Genomic DNA, 16,830 nt, shown 5'->3' with positions numbered 1-16,830 from the left:
ACCTCCCAGCCCCATTCCTCCTCCAGCAAAAAGAATGAGAAAACATATAAGTGAACATATGAATCAAATGCTTGATATAGCAGAAATAGGGACACCACCCGACCCGGGAATGATTGTTGCTAGAGCTACTACTGAGGAGGAAATTAGTGATTCTGACGTTGTTGATTTCGATAGGAGCAGCAGTTCTGAAGATGATCATTTTCAGTGCTCCCTCATTAACTTTGAAGCAAGTGACAGCAGTGATTAAAACTCATAGCAAAACCAAACGCTGAGCGTTTTGTTGCTTGCTAAATTAATTCAAATAAACTTAACTTAGTTTCCACTTCTACGCAATTTTGTACGTGATTTTTGGTATAACTTAAAGTTTCAGAGAGTGTTTTCAAAGTGTTCCGCAGTTTGATTTTGTGAGGTAAATTATTGCTTGTACGCGAATTTTGGTATAACTTCAAGTTTCAGAACCTGTTTTCAAAGTGTTCCGCAGTTTGGATTTTGTGAAGCAATTAATTGTTTCAATATGTTTGGTTTACAGTTGGAAAAACAAAATAAGAAATTGTTGTTCGATCCGTTTTCACATAAATCAAGAGCTCGGTAAATAATCGTTTCAAATGCAAGTTTGATAACGGCAATTCTTCCTTCTCAATTACCATGAACAATTCAAATGCAAGTTCAGTCGCGGCAATTCTTCCTTCTCAATTTACATGTATATCAGAAGGGATATACCACTCCATATTATCCTCATGGGATATACCACTTCATATTATCCTCATGGGATATACCACTCCATACTATCATACATTCTATACCCTATTATCCTCATGGCTGGATAACCCCCCCATCCCAATACAGCTATATATTACTACTAATGTTTTTATCTCAGTTTTATGAACACCCAGAGAGGGATTTTTGCTCAATAAACAAAATACTTGAGAGCCGGAAACTTCAAATACGAAGTCGGTAATTCATTGCGTTTTGAAAACCAAACCAGCGCACTTTTGTAAATACCTCAGAAGGCAATTTAGAACAACCGACAAATTGCAGGAAAAAATAGCCGCAATTGATTTCCATAACCGAGAAATTGATAGAACAGAAAAATGAAAGACAATTTTGCAATACGTTTTTAAAGTGCACACTATTCTATTTGGATTTGTTAGTTAGACATACTCATGTTTCTTAATGAGACGATACAGGGATTAGTATCCAAATCAATAATAAGCACTAGAGATGGTAGCCAAGACTTAAAAAACGCTAAGTTCAGGTAGCGAGCATATAAAACTGGGATTCATAGGTTTATCCTTTCTATTCCTGATTTCATTTTTTATTAACCCATTCATTCGAGATTGCTCTTCTGCGCAAATGTTCTTTAATAGCGATGTGAGCAGAATGAGCTCAGAATGAAACTGGACTATAAAAGTCAAAAAGATTCTATGCAAAAGGTTGAACGAGCTGAGAACTAAGGTAAAGCAAAACAAATTTTTGTTCGGCGAACAACCAGGAAAAGTCTCGACATAAAATTCAAAAAATTTTTATTGACTAAATCAAAAACCTAGACCTAGAATTGGCAAGGATTAGATCATGAAAACCATATATAAAACAAATCCAAAAAAAAAATTTTAAAACCAGTAGAAATCAATGTGAAAATGCCACATGTAAAAAACCACTAGCGAGAAAACAAATTTTTGTTCAAATATTATATTCTAACACCACGTTAAAAATAGAGCAAAAAAATCACGCCACAAAACCACTCGCTTTTTCGCTCCACTTCCTGTTTCGGCGAGACCAAAATCATCACTCCAATTTGACTTCATAGAAAGAATTTGAAAGATCTGAAAAAGCCGGAAGAATTCCGTAAACGCCTAAAATGCTCAAAGGAAAAAATGGCCACCCTAAAGGACATAGTGATTATCCTACTCAATAACACTAACACTGAACAGTAACATGAAAATGGACATGGAAATGTATTTGACCAGAAAAGATGGTAAAGCATCTGAAGAACAAAATCAAAAGATTCCGCAAAATTTCATCAAAATTCGGCAACACATAATGGATAAAATGCCCCAATTATATTTCCAAACCATTATTTTAAAACACTTCTACTACTTCTTGTGAAGCATACACCAATCATCCAACACCTTGAAGAACGAAAAAAAGTTAAGAAATTTGTATTATTTTTCAAAGAAAAGTGCCCTGACTAGCTTTCAGTGACTTCAAGCAACAGCTCTAAAACGGCTCTGAATAAAAGATTGAACAGCAAAAAGTTTCAAAAAGCACAATATTAGCAAAAATAAGCAAAAAGACAAAAATGTGCCAAAATCTGCATAAAAATTACTCAATTATAATTACGAAAAGAAATCAAAACTGAAATCAAAACCATCAAAAGGCAGCAAAAACAATAATTTGAACCATAGACATCCCCAAATACTAAAGAAATTTAAAGAATACAAAAAGCATCCAAAATCAACTGGAAAAAAATCTTGAAAGAGTTTATCAATTTTTTGATATTACGAGAGCACATAAAGCCAAAAACAGTTCATTAGAGGATATAAAGTATTCAAACTGCTCACAAAACAACAAGCAAGACATAATAGTCTACAAAACTTATCTGCGATAAAAAACTAACTGCAAAAAAAATAGAAAAATATTTTAAAATTTATGTTTATTGTGATTTTTCTCAACAAAAAAGAAATGTTTTATACCAATAAAAACTGTAATCAGTCAGTATCTAAAAACTCCAAAACTAATAAGCGTCTATGCAAATCCCATATGAAGCAGTAAAACAAGAACAGAAAAGCTGCCAAAATTTCAGCAAAAGAGCTGAAAAACTTGCAAATTGGTATTAAATTCATGTTAATTACCAAAAACCTTCAAACCACTATCAAAATTACACTAAAAACACTACAATATAATAATCAAACTTCTAAACTAAAAAAAATAAGAACAAAATGTTTTAAAAAGCCCCAGGTGAACAAAAAAATTCGCTCGCTTAAAGAAATTTTTTTCACACCTCACCTTTACAGCACCCCAATACAATTCAAATGTTTTGATTTGTAAGCAACATAGCAGTACACGTCCTGGTATACAATTGAAATAAATTTTAATTGACTAAACGAAAAACGAGACCTAAAAGGGGACTATGAATGGAAAACAATAATGGCGTGAAAACATAGCGTGAAAAGTTTTGACGTCGCAAAACCACTCGCATCTTCGCTCCACTGACTGCTTCGGCATGGCCAAGATCGCAACTCCGATTTGACTCCAAAGATCATGAATATGTGTGGACAGATCTTGAAAAACGACAGCGCCCCCAAAGAATTCAAATTCTTTGAAATGTAAAATTAGGTTCGCTATATAATCGATTAACGTCGCACGAATTTCATGGTCTCGATTCTGATTACTTACCTCGTTTGAATCAATGTTGACCCCGAGCGATGTAACAGTATCCAGTAGGTCTGTGTGTAGGATCCGCAGCAACTCAAGCGCTGTCTTTTTAGTCTAAAAATAAACAATCCCAGAATAAGATTATTAGAGTTTAACTTCCATGCAAATCTCCAACAACACTTTTTGCCCGAAAGTCGTCTCAATTGATTTGATTAAAAAGTTACAGCAGAGGGATACTAAATTTTACCTAACTGAGATAAAGTCATACAAAATACTTAAGAAACTTTATTTCCATTTTTGTCATTTTTTCTCGCAATTAAACAAAAAACCCACTAAATTCGGACGAGCTGCTCTCGAATGACAGGCAACGGATTGGCTTTGGAAACGGTCTAGCAAAAATGCGCATAAAAGCAATACGATTGCAAAAATTGCTTCCAAATTCGTTCCAGATAAATTAAATCTGAATTCATCGCATAAGGTTAAATCGGAATCAACAAAGCATCATTGGAATACATTTATGAACTGTCAATAATCCGATTGGAGGATAGGGTACCAAAACCACTAACAACTCCTGACATTGACACCCAACGTCAGGGCGACCAGAAAGTTACTGGAAGAAAAAGAAAATCACAAATAATTTTCAGGTAGTCTACACTGACTCCAAACACTGACTACAGAGGAAACCGTTAACCAGAATAGAATATGCAGTATTAAAGCACACCTAAAACCTGTCAATATTGCAACTAGGGGACATAGTAAAAAATGCAGTAAAAACGAAATAAGACATTACCAGAAAATAGCCGCGATAGCTTCGTAGATCTACAAATGAAAAAATAACAAAAAAAACCAGACCACAAAACAGAAATTTCTTCTTTTTTATCAGTTGCCGTTATATGAAGATGTTTTAATTTGATTCAGAATCTGTATAACTTATCGCTGCTTCTATTAGGTGTTCTCAATTAGAGTTGCACACACACAAACGCGAACACGCAAACACACTGTTGACCTTCTCCTTGAACTAAAATAAAGAAAAGTCATTTCATCACACTCAGAGGGAGGAAGTCATTTTTGAGAGTGCGGTAAGTCACTTGTAATCAAAGAGTCAATCACGCGAATGAACAAAAAAAAACTCGCTCCACTAAGAGCCAAAAATGACGCACGCAATTCAGTTGAAATTGCATGAACGAATGAACAAAAAGCAGATTTGAAGTGGTTGTGACGTCATATGGTCGTAACAAAAATCGCGACGACGAAATAAAAAAACAAAGCAGGACAAGTCCGGACGTACAATTCAAAGACTTTTCATTGACTAAAAGAAAACTAGAGCTAGAACGCACTTTGAGTGAATTGGGAAAACCATTTCCTAAAAGAGTGAAAATGACGTCACGGACGCAATTCAGTCCAAAATGTATGACTGAATGAACAAAAAGCAGCTTTGATGTGATCGAGTCGTCATATGCTCGTAACAAAAATATTCGAAAAAGAACCAGGAGAAGACCAATAATGAGAGGCCGAGCGCATGCATTGCTGCGAATAAAAAACCATCAAATTTATGCTGGAAACTTCAATCAAAACTATGTCTCAATTAGCAAAAGAGCGGAACCTGTCAAAAAAGAGACTCAATGACGAAAAACATTTCAAACAAAAATATAGGGGTAAAACTAAAATCGCAAAACTTTGTTTTCAAAAACAGACGCTGCCTATTAGCATAAAAAAATACATGCATTTATTATTATCACAGATCTTTAAATAGAATTCTTGAAACATTGAAAATGGCAAAAACAGAAGACAAATTGCGACTGGTTAATAGAAATAAATCTAAATTCAGAAGCCAACACCCTAGATTTACAGATCTGACAGCTTGAAACTTAATCATAATTCGCCTTAATGTGAGCAAAATTAGCATTCAAACTCGACTGTCAATTAACAAATCATTTAAATTGTAAGAATAAATTTTAAAAAAACAGGACATGGCATCAATCAAATCGGAATTCCATAAAATATTAAAAATGAAATTTTATTGGAGTTCAAAAAAGCTACTACGCTAAGCAAGGATTCTGAAGAAAATTACTCAAAGATTTCGTAACATCAGTGGCTAAACAAGAAAAATGGGACAAAACAACTAAGAGAAAACTATGATCAGATGAATGGCAGAATAAAAACCTAAACCCAAAATATTTGCCATCAAAAATGAGGAGGCAAAATACAATCTAGTGTTACTACTTATCCTTGAAAGGCTGATGAAAAATCTTTTCAAAACTCAAATTACCAATAGAGCAACTTCTTTAATTAATTATTTAAATGTACGAAAAAGGAAAAAACAGCAACTTGATTGTTTCACAAATATCAAAAATCGCGCTATTTTGAATGCATTACCTATATAGTCATACTCTTGTTTGACCAAGTAACTAAGACTGATTGGAACAAAGCTCAAATACCGTGCATCTAACAATGGGTCTACACTGTTTCGGTGTTTGATTTCGTTTTCCACGAATGAATCTATTCGCTTTAAATTGCTTTGCTGAGCAACTGCAAAAAAATTTGCCGGAAAATGTTGACAAATCAGCAAAATTAGGCAGAACGAAACATTTTCGCTTGTCATAGTAAACGAAAAATAGGAGCGCATCTTTAGCCATCATAGATGACGGCCGCTTTTAACAAACGCTACATATATCCGCAGAAAGGTAAAACAAAAAAAAACATTTGTTTGCCAGAGCCAGAAAAACAGGAACACAATTAAACCCATCTTAGAAGATTATGGTGTCTCTCAGCAAGCACTAGATGCATAGATAAACCAAATAAGAAAAAATGGACAAAACAATCAAATCCTGACAAGTATTTTCCTTAAAAATTTCAAAAACGTTCGTTCTTCATACAATTTTTTAATCTAGAAAACAATTTTCACAATCCTCGCGATCCATTGCTATACCATACCAAAGAAAACAGTCAAAACAAAAAAAAGCACACCAGCAAAAAAAAATGAAAACAACGAACTAACGTCGGGCAAATTGCTCTTAAACGACCGGTGAGCGGCTAGCTCTGGTAGTACCCAGCTGGGGCTTAGGTATGCTAACATTAGGTGAGCGGATTGGGGTGTATAGCGAGGGGTGTAGAGTGGGGAGCGATTCACAAGAGGGGATCCAAATTGCCAGTGTGATCGGGGGAGAATAGGGAGGGGGTGAGCGGGTGGGTGATTGATGGTTTCAAACTTTTAAGATTAAGAACAGCCCTTCATGCCACGAAAATGTTTCCTCAAAACAGTTTCGATTAATCGAGTACTTAGATTCTATTACAGAGTGAAGGCGTTAGAGCTGCTCAGCCACTTTCTTCCCTCTCGGTTTCACTTGTTTATCTCCTTTTTGAGGGCGAGAAGCTAAAAGGACCACACAGAAAATCGGTCAAGCAAAAAATCGCATTAAAAAGACCACAGGACTATTAAAATTTGCCCAAAAATTCGTTTGATAGCAATCAAAAATTGCATTTACTTCAAAATATCGGCCAATAAAAAACGTATCTCATATCAGTGGAAAAATTGGACGATTAGTTACAGCTTACCAATTGGACAATCAGATTCAATCAAAAAGAACGAAAACAAAAACAAAAGTTTACAGAGAAAACTTCATAGAGAGAAAACAGGCCCAAATTTGACTCTATTAATTCAATTAACAACACAAAGCAAACCATAAAAAATTTACCACAACGACAATTCAATTCGCATCAATAATTCCCAGTAAAGAATATTTTAATTGAAAAATTATGAACAAGGAAAAACACAAAAACTGTTTAAAAGCGTTGAGAACGCCAAAGAGCGCTCAATTTCAAAGGCTGATTGAAGCATCCTACATGCCTAAGTGACAAAAAGTCATAGAACTTAGAGTTAAGATTCTAAAACATAACCGACTAGCGTCGGGTAAACTGCTCTCAAACGACCGGCTGGCTTCGTCAGTAGCTAGCACGTTTTAGTGAGGCTAGCTTTAGCGGAGGGTGAACCGGGTGGGAGGGGGATCTTTGGATGCGGGATCTTTGGATGGGTGGGAGGGGGATGCGGAAAATTGTATAAAAGACTAACAGGACTAATATGATTGCTAGAAACTTCGTTTGAGAGCAAGTAACAATGATTTCCTAAAAAGCGCTAGTTAAGCCATTAATTACGAAAAAATTATTCATACATACTATAATTCAGCGTTAATGAGGGTAATATATATTGACATCACGCCACATAAAAGCAGCTCAATTGCGGCATCAACAAATGAGTAAGAGAGAGAGAGAGAGATAGTGTGAGAGAGAGAGAAAAAACGTGAACGTGAAAGAGAAGGAAAGAAACCTCAGACAACTGAGAGAGAGAGAGAGCTAGAAATATTAAATATTATAGAAAAAAGTCTGAAAGTTAAAAATTTGAAAGAAAAGTTTCCAGATTTCGCAGTGGAAAAAGTTCAAAACCATTTTTGTCTATGAAGTTCTGTCATGAAACCCATCGGAAAAGCTTTCGTTGGCCAGTAATGATTGCTAAACTCAGAAAAGGACAGAAAATTCAAAAAAACTTCAAAAATATCGCAAATTTTAACAAAATCTCGGTAAAATTCGTGATAAAATATCTCCAGAACCATTTCATTGCCTAAAGAGACTATTTTAAGTTTGATCAAAAACGATTATTAAAACTCGAGTTATTAAAATATTGAAAACCATTTCATTAACTCTAGAAACTATGCAGCAGCTTTTTATAAAACCTTGGAGGAGGTCCCTGGGCCCCTGGTGCCGGAAATCAAAAATATTCAAAAATTTGAGCTAGCATTTTTTTTTAAAATGCTCAAATTCGTGATATTAAAACCTTGAAAAACATTTCATTACATCTAGAAACTATGCAGTAACCTATGAACAAACTCTAGAGGAGGCTCCTTGGCTCTTTGAGGCTAGAGAAACCTAAAAAAAAAAACAAAAATTTTCAAAAACTTGAAAATTGCTAAATTCGTGATATTAAAATCTTGAAAAACAATTCAAAACATCTAGAAACTATGCCCTGGCCTATTACGAACCCTAGAGGAAGTTCCTCTGCTCTTGAGGCTGGAAAAACCTAAATGACAAAAATTCAAAAAACTTAACAAAAACGCAAGTTTCACCAATAAAATTGCTATAATTTTTGATATTAGAAAGTTGAAAAAAATTCCGTGGCCTATAGAAATTTTTCAGCAACTTATAACAAACCCTGAAGGAGGCTTTCTGAACCCCGGGACTGGAAAAACGACAATAAATGTCAACAGAATTGAAAAAAATAGCAAGTTCGTCAAGCATTCCTGATATTAAAATGTTGAAAACCATAACGTTACAACTAGAAAATATGCAGTAACCAATTATCAAAACCTAGAGGAGGGTCCCTTAATCTTAGGGCTGAAAAAACTTTAAAAAAAATCAAAAAACTTGAAAAAATTGTGAATAGTATAAATTTGCGTTTTTGTCTGGAGTACAAAAACATATAGCTCTTGAAATGGTCATTAAAAAATTATGTCTTGAAAAAGACCTTTATCAAATTTAACCAGCCTCAATTTTAGACTGGTTCAACAAGAAATCGAAAAACGACAAAAATTAAATAGCAACATTTTGGGCTCTTGAAAACTCCTAAAAATGATCTTTTAACCTCAAACTGCGGCCTTCCCAGTCGCTTCACCACACTAAGCACTTGAAGTACTACTAAACGCGGCTACGGGCCTCCAATGAAACTTAATGCCCGCTGGCCGCTGCCGTTTTTGAGGACGAAAAGTCAAATGGGTGACAAATATCGGTCAACCGGAAAATCCCATAAAAAAGACCAACAGGACAATTGCTACTTCGTTTGAGAGCAATTTATAGAACTCTCAGCCCACGTTCACTTGTTCACAGGTAAAACCATTTTGAGTGAACGCAGTGGAGTAAAACTTAAAAACTGCTTTGGAAATGCCGCAATTCAGCAAAAAAAATTGGCTGGTGCACGTATCTTTTTCACGCCTACTTTTCGCGAGCGCTCTTTCAGTATGACCTATAAACTACAAACAATTTAAAAGTGCAAACTATGTTGATGTCATTTTGGAGCTGAACGTACTCCTGTTTCGTAGTGAGACCACACAGGGGCTAGCATCAATACCAATAAGCATTAGAGAGGGTAACTAAGAACAAAGCTCGAGTAACGGGCATCTAAAATGGCTTTTAAGGGTTCATCCCGTTTCTATTTCTGATTTAGTTTTTGATACTGGTTCTGCTCATTTTGAATTGCTTTGTTGTCTAAAAACACTTTTAGCAGAATGAGAGAAGAGTGAAACTAGCCTAGAGAAGTCAAAAAGATTTCACGCAAAATGTTGAACAAGCTGTGAACTGAGGAAAAGCCAAAAAAAATTATTGGACGAATTAAAAAAACATAGCAGGACAAGTCCTGACGTACAGTTCGAAGAATTTTCATTGACCAAACAAACGACTAGACCTAGAACGGACTATGATTGAATTGAGGAAAACAATTTCCAAAAAACCAGATAAAAAACAGAAAATCAAAGTTAAAATGCCGCATGTGAATAAAAAAACAGCCAGCGAGAAAAGAAAATCAACTAGCGAGAAAGATTCAAACAAAAAAACTAAGAAGAATTCCGGAAACGACTTGAAGTGGAAATCCAATTAAAAGCCATCCAACTACTCATCAGACATAGCGTGCCTCCACTAGTTTATGATTATCTTGAAACAAGACCATAAACCATAACAATTGGTTACAGTTTTGTGGATATGAATCATTTTTTTTGAGAAATATGACAAAAAATGGAACTATTTTTCTTAATTTTGTTCAGTTTTTCCTTTTTTTCTGTTTTTTTAGACAAGTTTCTCAACCTATTATGAATTGCCTAGTTTTGCGAGCCTCTGGATACCCTATTGGCTGAAAAGAATTTTTCTTTGGATTTCCATATTTTTGTAATATTAAAAAAAATTAATAACTTTTCCAGTTACTTAGTACAAGTTGTTTTGAGAGCTTTTTTCATAATTTGGCCTCAGTATTTTTAAAAAATTCACATAAGTGGTTTTAGTAAGTACTAGTTGTTTTGATGAAGTAACTTTGGCCGAGATAGTTATTTCGGGATCTCAATTTATTACAAAATTTGATCAGATTATTTAATCATATTTTAACAGATTTGATTTTCTTGTTTTCACTTTTAAAATATGATAAAACCTGATCAAATTTTGTTATAAATTGAGATCCCAAAATAACTATCTCTGCCAAAATTACTTCATCAAAACAACTAGTGTTTACTAAAACCACTTATGTGAATTTTTTAAAAAATACTTGAGGCCAAATTATGAAAAAAAATGCTCTTAAAAATAACTGACAGTAAAAAACTGGAAAAGTTGATAATTTTTTTAATATTACAAAAACATATAAATCCAAAGAAAAAATCCTTTCAGCCAGTAGGGTATACAGAGGCTCGCAAAACAATAGGCAAGTCATAATAGGCTAAGAAACTTGACTAAAAAACAGAAAAAAAACGAAAACCTGCAAAAAAAAATTGAGAAAAATAGTTCCAATTTTCGCCATTTTTGTCATATTTCTCAACAAAAAATGATTCATATCCACAAAACTGTCACCAATTGTTATCTAAAATTTGCTCAAGTAGAAGGGGTCTTTTCAATACCCATTATAGCCAGTAAAACAAAACAATCGTCAAAAAACGCAAAAATTAGCCCGAAAATCAGCAAAATACAGGAAAAAGCTCCAAATTAGCATAAAATTCATGACTTTCCAGAAACCTTCAAACCACTACCAAAACCAGCCTCAAATTAAAAAATCATAACCATACTTCTTAACCAACAAATGAAAAAAAAACTGCTTCAAAATGCCGCACGTGAACAAAAAAATTTCGCTCGCTTACAGAATTTTTTTCACACCTCAATTTCTTGCTCTCTAGAAAACACCGATATGAACAAAAAACCACTCTCTTTTCGCTCCACTCTTCATTTTGTTCAGCAACAAAATCACTGTAAAGACAGCGCCCCAATACAATTCAAATTCTTTGAATTGTAAAAAAAAATTAGGAGCGCTATAATAGCGGGCTGAGAAGCTGAGGCGGCTATTAATAATAAACTTACAATTAGGGACTGATGGTAAACCAGCGACCACATTGGTGAAGCACATGCCTCTATTTCCACACTGAATGCTGTCAAATAATTGCTACTCTCGTACTCAATATGCTCGTAGATCGCCCTCTGCTGGCTGTCCATTCCTAGCAACCATAATAGGTTTGAGTTCTGGTGAGGATGTTGTAATGAGACTTAATACCTTTCCTTGACGTAATTTTGCTCACCTCAATGAAAAGAAAAAATTAGGATACTCCAGAGGGGTAAGCTCTATTGATAATTAGCAATCAGATCAAATAATTCAATCAATAGTAATAATTTTAAGCTGAAATCTGGCGGGAAAGGGGGCAGGGGGAGGGGTTTACATAGTAAGAGCAGCATCGTCCATTACTTCGAGCGCCTATTTTCCTTTCATAATCATCCTTATTGACAAGCTATTGACAATTTATCTTTTTAGAAGAACTGATGATGAGCTGCTCTTTTTTTATTTGAAATATGTTATCTTTGTTATAGCGGCACAAATTTGAGAATAAATTGAGCTCTCACTGACCAGTGAAGCTCTCAAGAACATTGGAGTACTTCTGCATGAGGACCTTGCGTGAGAGGAACACCTCGACTACGGATGCATGAGCCAAGAGGTTGAGGAAGTCTGAGAATATGGACCAGTAGCAGTGCTTGGACACCACTTCCATTGAGATATCCACAGTTGAATGGTACTCTAATAAACAACAAAACACATTCAAATTCTTACGATCTATTTCTTAATGCAGAAGACAAACATATAATACTCAATAGAGGCATAGCTTTAAAAAATTTGAGCGGTTATATCTTACCAAACTTTTGTTTCTGACATGTAAACATGTTTTAAAAGAATTTGAAGGTAGGAGTAACCAAGGTATTTGGATACCACGAGAGTCCTGAGAATTTCAGAGTTTCAAAATACTAACCTCCTTCGAATAATGTTGATTGAACATTCAACTGTTGGACCATGTAAGTGAGACACGTTAGCAGTACATGCAGCAAATCATCTTCTGAGAGCACCATCTCAAGCGCCAGAGACTCATTGGAGAATAACTGGACACTTATATGCACAATGTTGTTGCTTATCGCATCAATGCGTCCAGGGTTGTTGAGTAAAGTGTGGGTGAGTGCCGGGTAGTGGCGTAAAAACACGCGAGCAAATTCGTTCTAAAAATTCAACCGAATCAAAATAATGTACTTTTACTTCCTATACAACAATTATTGATCTCGTAAGGAGTAGCATTCAGCTGTGCCACTCGCCTTGTAATCAGACGACAGATTTATGCATATTTATAAAAAAAGAAACATACCCGGCAGATTGCCGGAAAATAGCCGCCGTTGATTCCAATAAGCATGATTAAGACTGAAAGAATAGAATATATTGAAAAAAAAAAAAGATTTTTTGTACAAAAACATTTTTTAAGTCCGACTTATTTTGATGGCATTTCGTAGTTGAACACACTTCTATTTCTAAGAGAGAGACTACAGGTGCTACTATCAATACCAATAAGCATAAGAGATGGTAACTAAAAGTTATAGGAACGACGTTCAAATAGCGGGCATCTAAAATTGGGCTTTATGGGTTTATCCCTTTTCTATTTCTGACTTCAATTTTTTATTCTGACTCTGTTCATTTTGAATTGCTTTGCTGAGCAACTGGTGTTTAAACTCACTTTTAGCGGAATGAGAGAAGAGAGAAACTAGCCTAGAGAAGTCAAAAAGATTTCACGCAAAATGTTGAAAAAGCGGCAAAATGAGGTAAAGCGAAACATTTTTTTATTCGACGAAGTAAAAAAAACATAGCAGGACAAGTCCTGAAAAACAATTCAAAGAATTGAATGAAAAACTCAGACGTACTCTACTTGACCAGCAGATCAATTGAACAATGCCAGCCAGAACACAAAAATCATCAAAGAAACAAAACTAAACAAAAACACTCATTGCTAAAACTCTCGAAGCTTTTAAACCTAAGGCAAAATTTTTAAAAACACCTATTACAAAAATATGTTCAAAACCAATTTTTGTTTCTGAAATCGGTCCAGTATTATATCTGCAAGACCTGAAAAAAATTCATTGGCCCTTGAAGATCGATTAACTCGAAAATGACCAAAAAATTTTTAAAAAAAGAAATCAATTGCAAATTATAAGGAAATGTTGCTAAAAATCGTGGTATAAATATCTTCAGAATCATTTCTGTGTCTCTAGATGCTACACAGTAACCCAATTGCAAGCCTTAAAAAACTCATCGGCTCATAGATCGATAGGCAATAACATCTAGAAAAAATTTCAAATTGCAAAAAATAGAAAATCGTTCTCTTAAAAAGTTGAAAGCCATTCAATTGCCCCCTAGCAACTATAAATAGCATACTGTTAAACCCTGGATGCGGTTACCTGGCTACTGAGGCAAGAAAAAATAAATAAAAAACAAATAGTTTTAAAAAATTGCAAATTCTATCAAAAAATTTCTAAAAATCGAAAGGTTAAATCGTTGAAAACAAATCCATTGAAACTAAAAACCATGCAGTAACTTTTCATCAGAACTTGGAATAGGTTTTCTTGCACTTGAGAATGGACGAATATCAAAAACTCACAAAAACTTTAGGAAACATTAAAAAAATTGAAGATCTTATCAAAAAAATGCTAAAATTCGAGACATTAAAAAGATAAAAAGCATTCTATTGTTACTAGAAACTATTCAGTGCCTGATTAACAAACCTCAAAGGGGATTGCTTGGTCCCTGAAACTGGAAAAACTGAAAAAAATATGAAAATTTTCAAAAAAACTGAAAAAAATGCAAATTTGTTCAAAAAAATTGATAAAATTTGTGATATTCAAAAGTTGAAACCTATCCCATGGCAACTAAAAATTTTTCAATGACATATTATTTAACCCCTAATGAGGTTTTCGTTCCCCTGGGACACAAACAACTTGAATGATGACAATAAATATTTCAAAAAACACGAAAAATTTGCAACTTTTTCAAAAAATGCTAAAATTCATGATGTCAAAAAGTTGAAAACCGTTCCATTACCACTAGAAACTGTGCAGTAAGTTATCATCAAACCCTTTATCAAACCCTAGATGAGTTTTCATGACACCAAGCGCTAAAAAACTCAAAAAATGACAAATTTTCAAAAAACCTGAAAAAAATTGCAAAAATTAGTATTATTTTGTGTGTTTGTGTTTGTAGTACCACGACATATAGCTCATAAAATGGTCATAACAAGCAATTTTGTCTCGCAAAAGGCCTTCATCAGCTTTTAATAACTTCAACCTAAGACTAATCAAACAAAAAATCTCAAAAAATTACAAAAAACATGAAAATTTGCACCATTTTGAGCCGAAAAACTCCCTAAAAATGACCTTTTGACGTTAAATTAAGGCCATCCCAGCAGCTGCACCACTATACGCACTTGAGGGACTACTAAAGCCCACTTTGGGCCTCTAATGAAATTTAATGCCCGCTGGGCTTTACCTGTTTATCCCGTTTTGAAAGATCAAAGTCATTGAAAAAATGTGTGAACACATCTTAAAAAAAAAACACAGCGCACCAATACAATTCAAATTCTTTGAATTGTAATAGGAGCGCTATAATAGCCGGCTGAGAAGATGAGGGCGGCTATTAATAAAAACCATGATTAAAATATGCAAGTGCTGTGTCTGTGTAATCTAACAAAGTATTCCATGAGATCAGTCGATCGGGTTTTTGACAAGGGTGAAGTGTGTCGGTGGTCTAATAGATAGAGGGCGAGAGTTTTGTCAAAGGAGATGGCCCTGGTACAAAATTAATGAACCACTCACAAACTGGAAAAATATTCTCTCATTTGGCGCATTTTTACTTCTAGTGTTGTTCATGTGCATACCTTGTAATTCTGATCTGGTAGTAGATTGAGAAAGAAGGTGGTGAGTGGCTCGGGCAGTCCGTAGACCACACCCCAAAAGAAGATCTCCTCAATGAAATTTCGATTGGGGAACAGCTTCAACGGAGGTCCACTTTTCATCACGATATCGACTGAAATTACACATGAACTCTTATATACTTGTGATTAACCGAATCAAAAGATGTCTAGTAGAAAGGTAGCACAAAGATTCCGAGCTCAAAAAATAATACAGCTGGTTATTGTTAGAAAATAGCTGCAATAGTTTTGCAGATCTGCACTCTCAAAAATACTAAGAAAAAATATACCTGAGAACAGAAATTTCAGTTTTTGACTTATTGCTCAGAAGTCAAATTCTCAAGAATTGCCAAATCTGTGCTACAATCACAGCCGGCAGATTGCCGGAATGGTTGAGAAAATAATGACTTGCATGCCGTATAAAAGAAACAGATACAGATATAAGTTGAAAAATTCATCGACTCCACTCGAAAGCTAGGTAAAAAAACATTCAGCGATAAATTAATAAAGCTTGTTAAAAAACATTGCGCAGAAACCTCTTTATTAGAGACCTTTATTACACATATGAGTTCCTTTGATCTAAACTGATTCAAACTAAACTTAAGTTTTAAAGTGCAAAAGTCATTTTATTGAGTGATGTAAGTCACACGTATGATCAAAACCTACTAACGCAAATGTCCTAAAATTTCTTTCTAGAGAGAGAGAGAGAGAGAGAGAAATAACGTCACGCGCGCAAATGTCGTTAGCGAGAGAAATAACGTAACGCGCGCGAAAATGTTGTTCACACAGCTTCGCTGTAAGAACAATTGCAAAACAAAAAAAGAGCGTCAGATGACAAAACCAAAAACCAAGAGCACCGCAAGGTAGCTCCGCTCAACTTACAGCTTCGCAGCTATAACAAACTCAATCGATAAAGCAGAGGAGTCAAATAGCCGAACGTAAAAATATCACATTCGAGAAAGAGAATTTTTGTTCAAACAGCATTTCCGCACTCTAAAATTAACGCCGCAACTCGATTTCTCAAACCACTCGCTTTCTTGCTGCAATTTGTTTAGCGGAGACCAAAATCACTACTCCAATTTGACTTCAAAAACATGGAAACGTATCATTAACAGATCATAAAAAACAACCAAAAGATTCCGGAATTGATTCCAAGTAGAAAATCAATTCAACCCGCGGACAAAACTCACCAAAACAATAACTTTTAATCACAAAAAAACAATCACAATAATCATTTTAAAAATAAAGGGAAAAGATAATCAGTAAAACAAAAAAATGATAACCTTTTCCTTTAAAGAATCTTCACAGGTTTCGACTGCTAAACAAACATTCTCAAAAACCAACTCATTCAGAATGCATTTGTTCAATAAACGCCTACAAAACGGCACATCAGGCAACAAACGTTACATACCATATATATACAGAAAAATTTAAAAAAGACAAAAGCTCAATCTTA

General features: G+C 34.6%; 1 protein-coding gene across 1 annotated transcript in view; it reads right to left on the bottom strand.

The window, feature by feature from the left end:
- The window catches only part of LOC142349780 (E3 ubiquitin-protein ligase UBR3-like), a 161,360-nt gene that overhangs the window by 130,415 nt on the left and 14,115 nt on the right, over positions 1 to 16,830 (bottom strand). Inside the window, exons 6-10 of the mRNA XM_075401549.1 lie at positions 15,342 to 15,490; positions 12,405 to 12,645; positions 12,008 to 12,175; positions 11,470 to 11,603; positions 3,397 to 3,489 (exon numbers count right to left, since the gene is read on the bottom strand). Coding sequence (XP_075257664.1) covers positions 3,397 to 3,489; positions 11,470 to 11,603; positions 12,008 to 12,175; positions 12,405 to 12,645; positions 15,342 to 15,490 — 785 coding nt within the window. The remainder of the gene's footprint in view (positions 1 to 3,396; positions 3,490 to 11,469; positions 11,604 to 12,007; positions 12,176 to 12,404; positions 12,646 to 15,341; positions 15,491 to 16,830) is intronic.

The sequence above is a fragment of the Convolutriloba macropyga genome, chromosome 11 (genome assembly GCF_964194025.1).
Source record: "Convolutriloba macropyga chromosome 11, txConMacr16.3, whole genome shotgun sequence".
NCBI lineage: Eukaryota > Metazoa > Xenacoelomorpha > Acoela > Convolutidae > Convolutriloba > Convolutriloba macropyga.
Note: the sequence above shows the minus strand (reverse complement) of the source record. Positions and strands in the feature narration are given on the sequence as shown.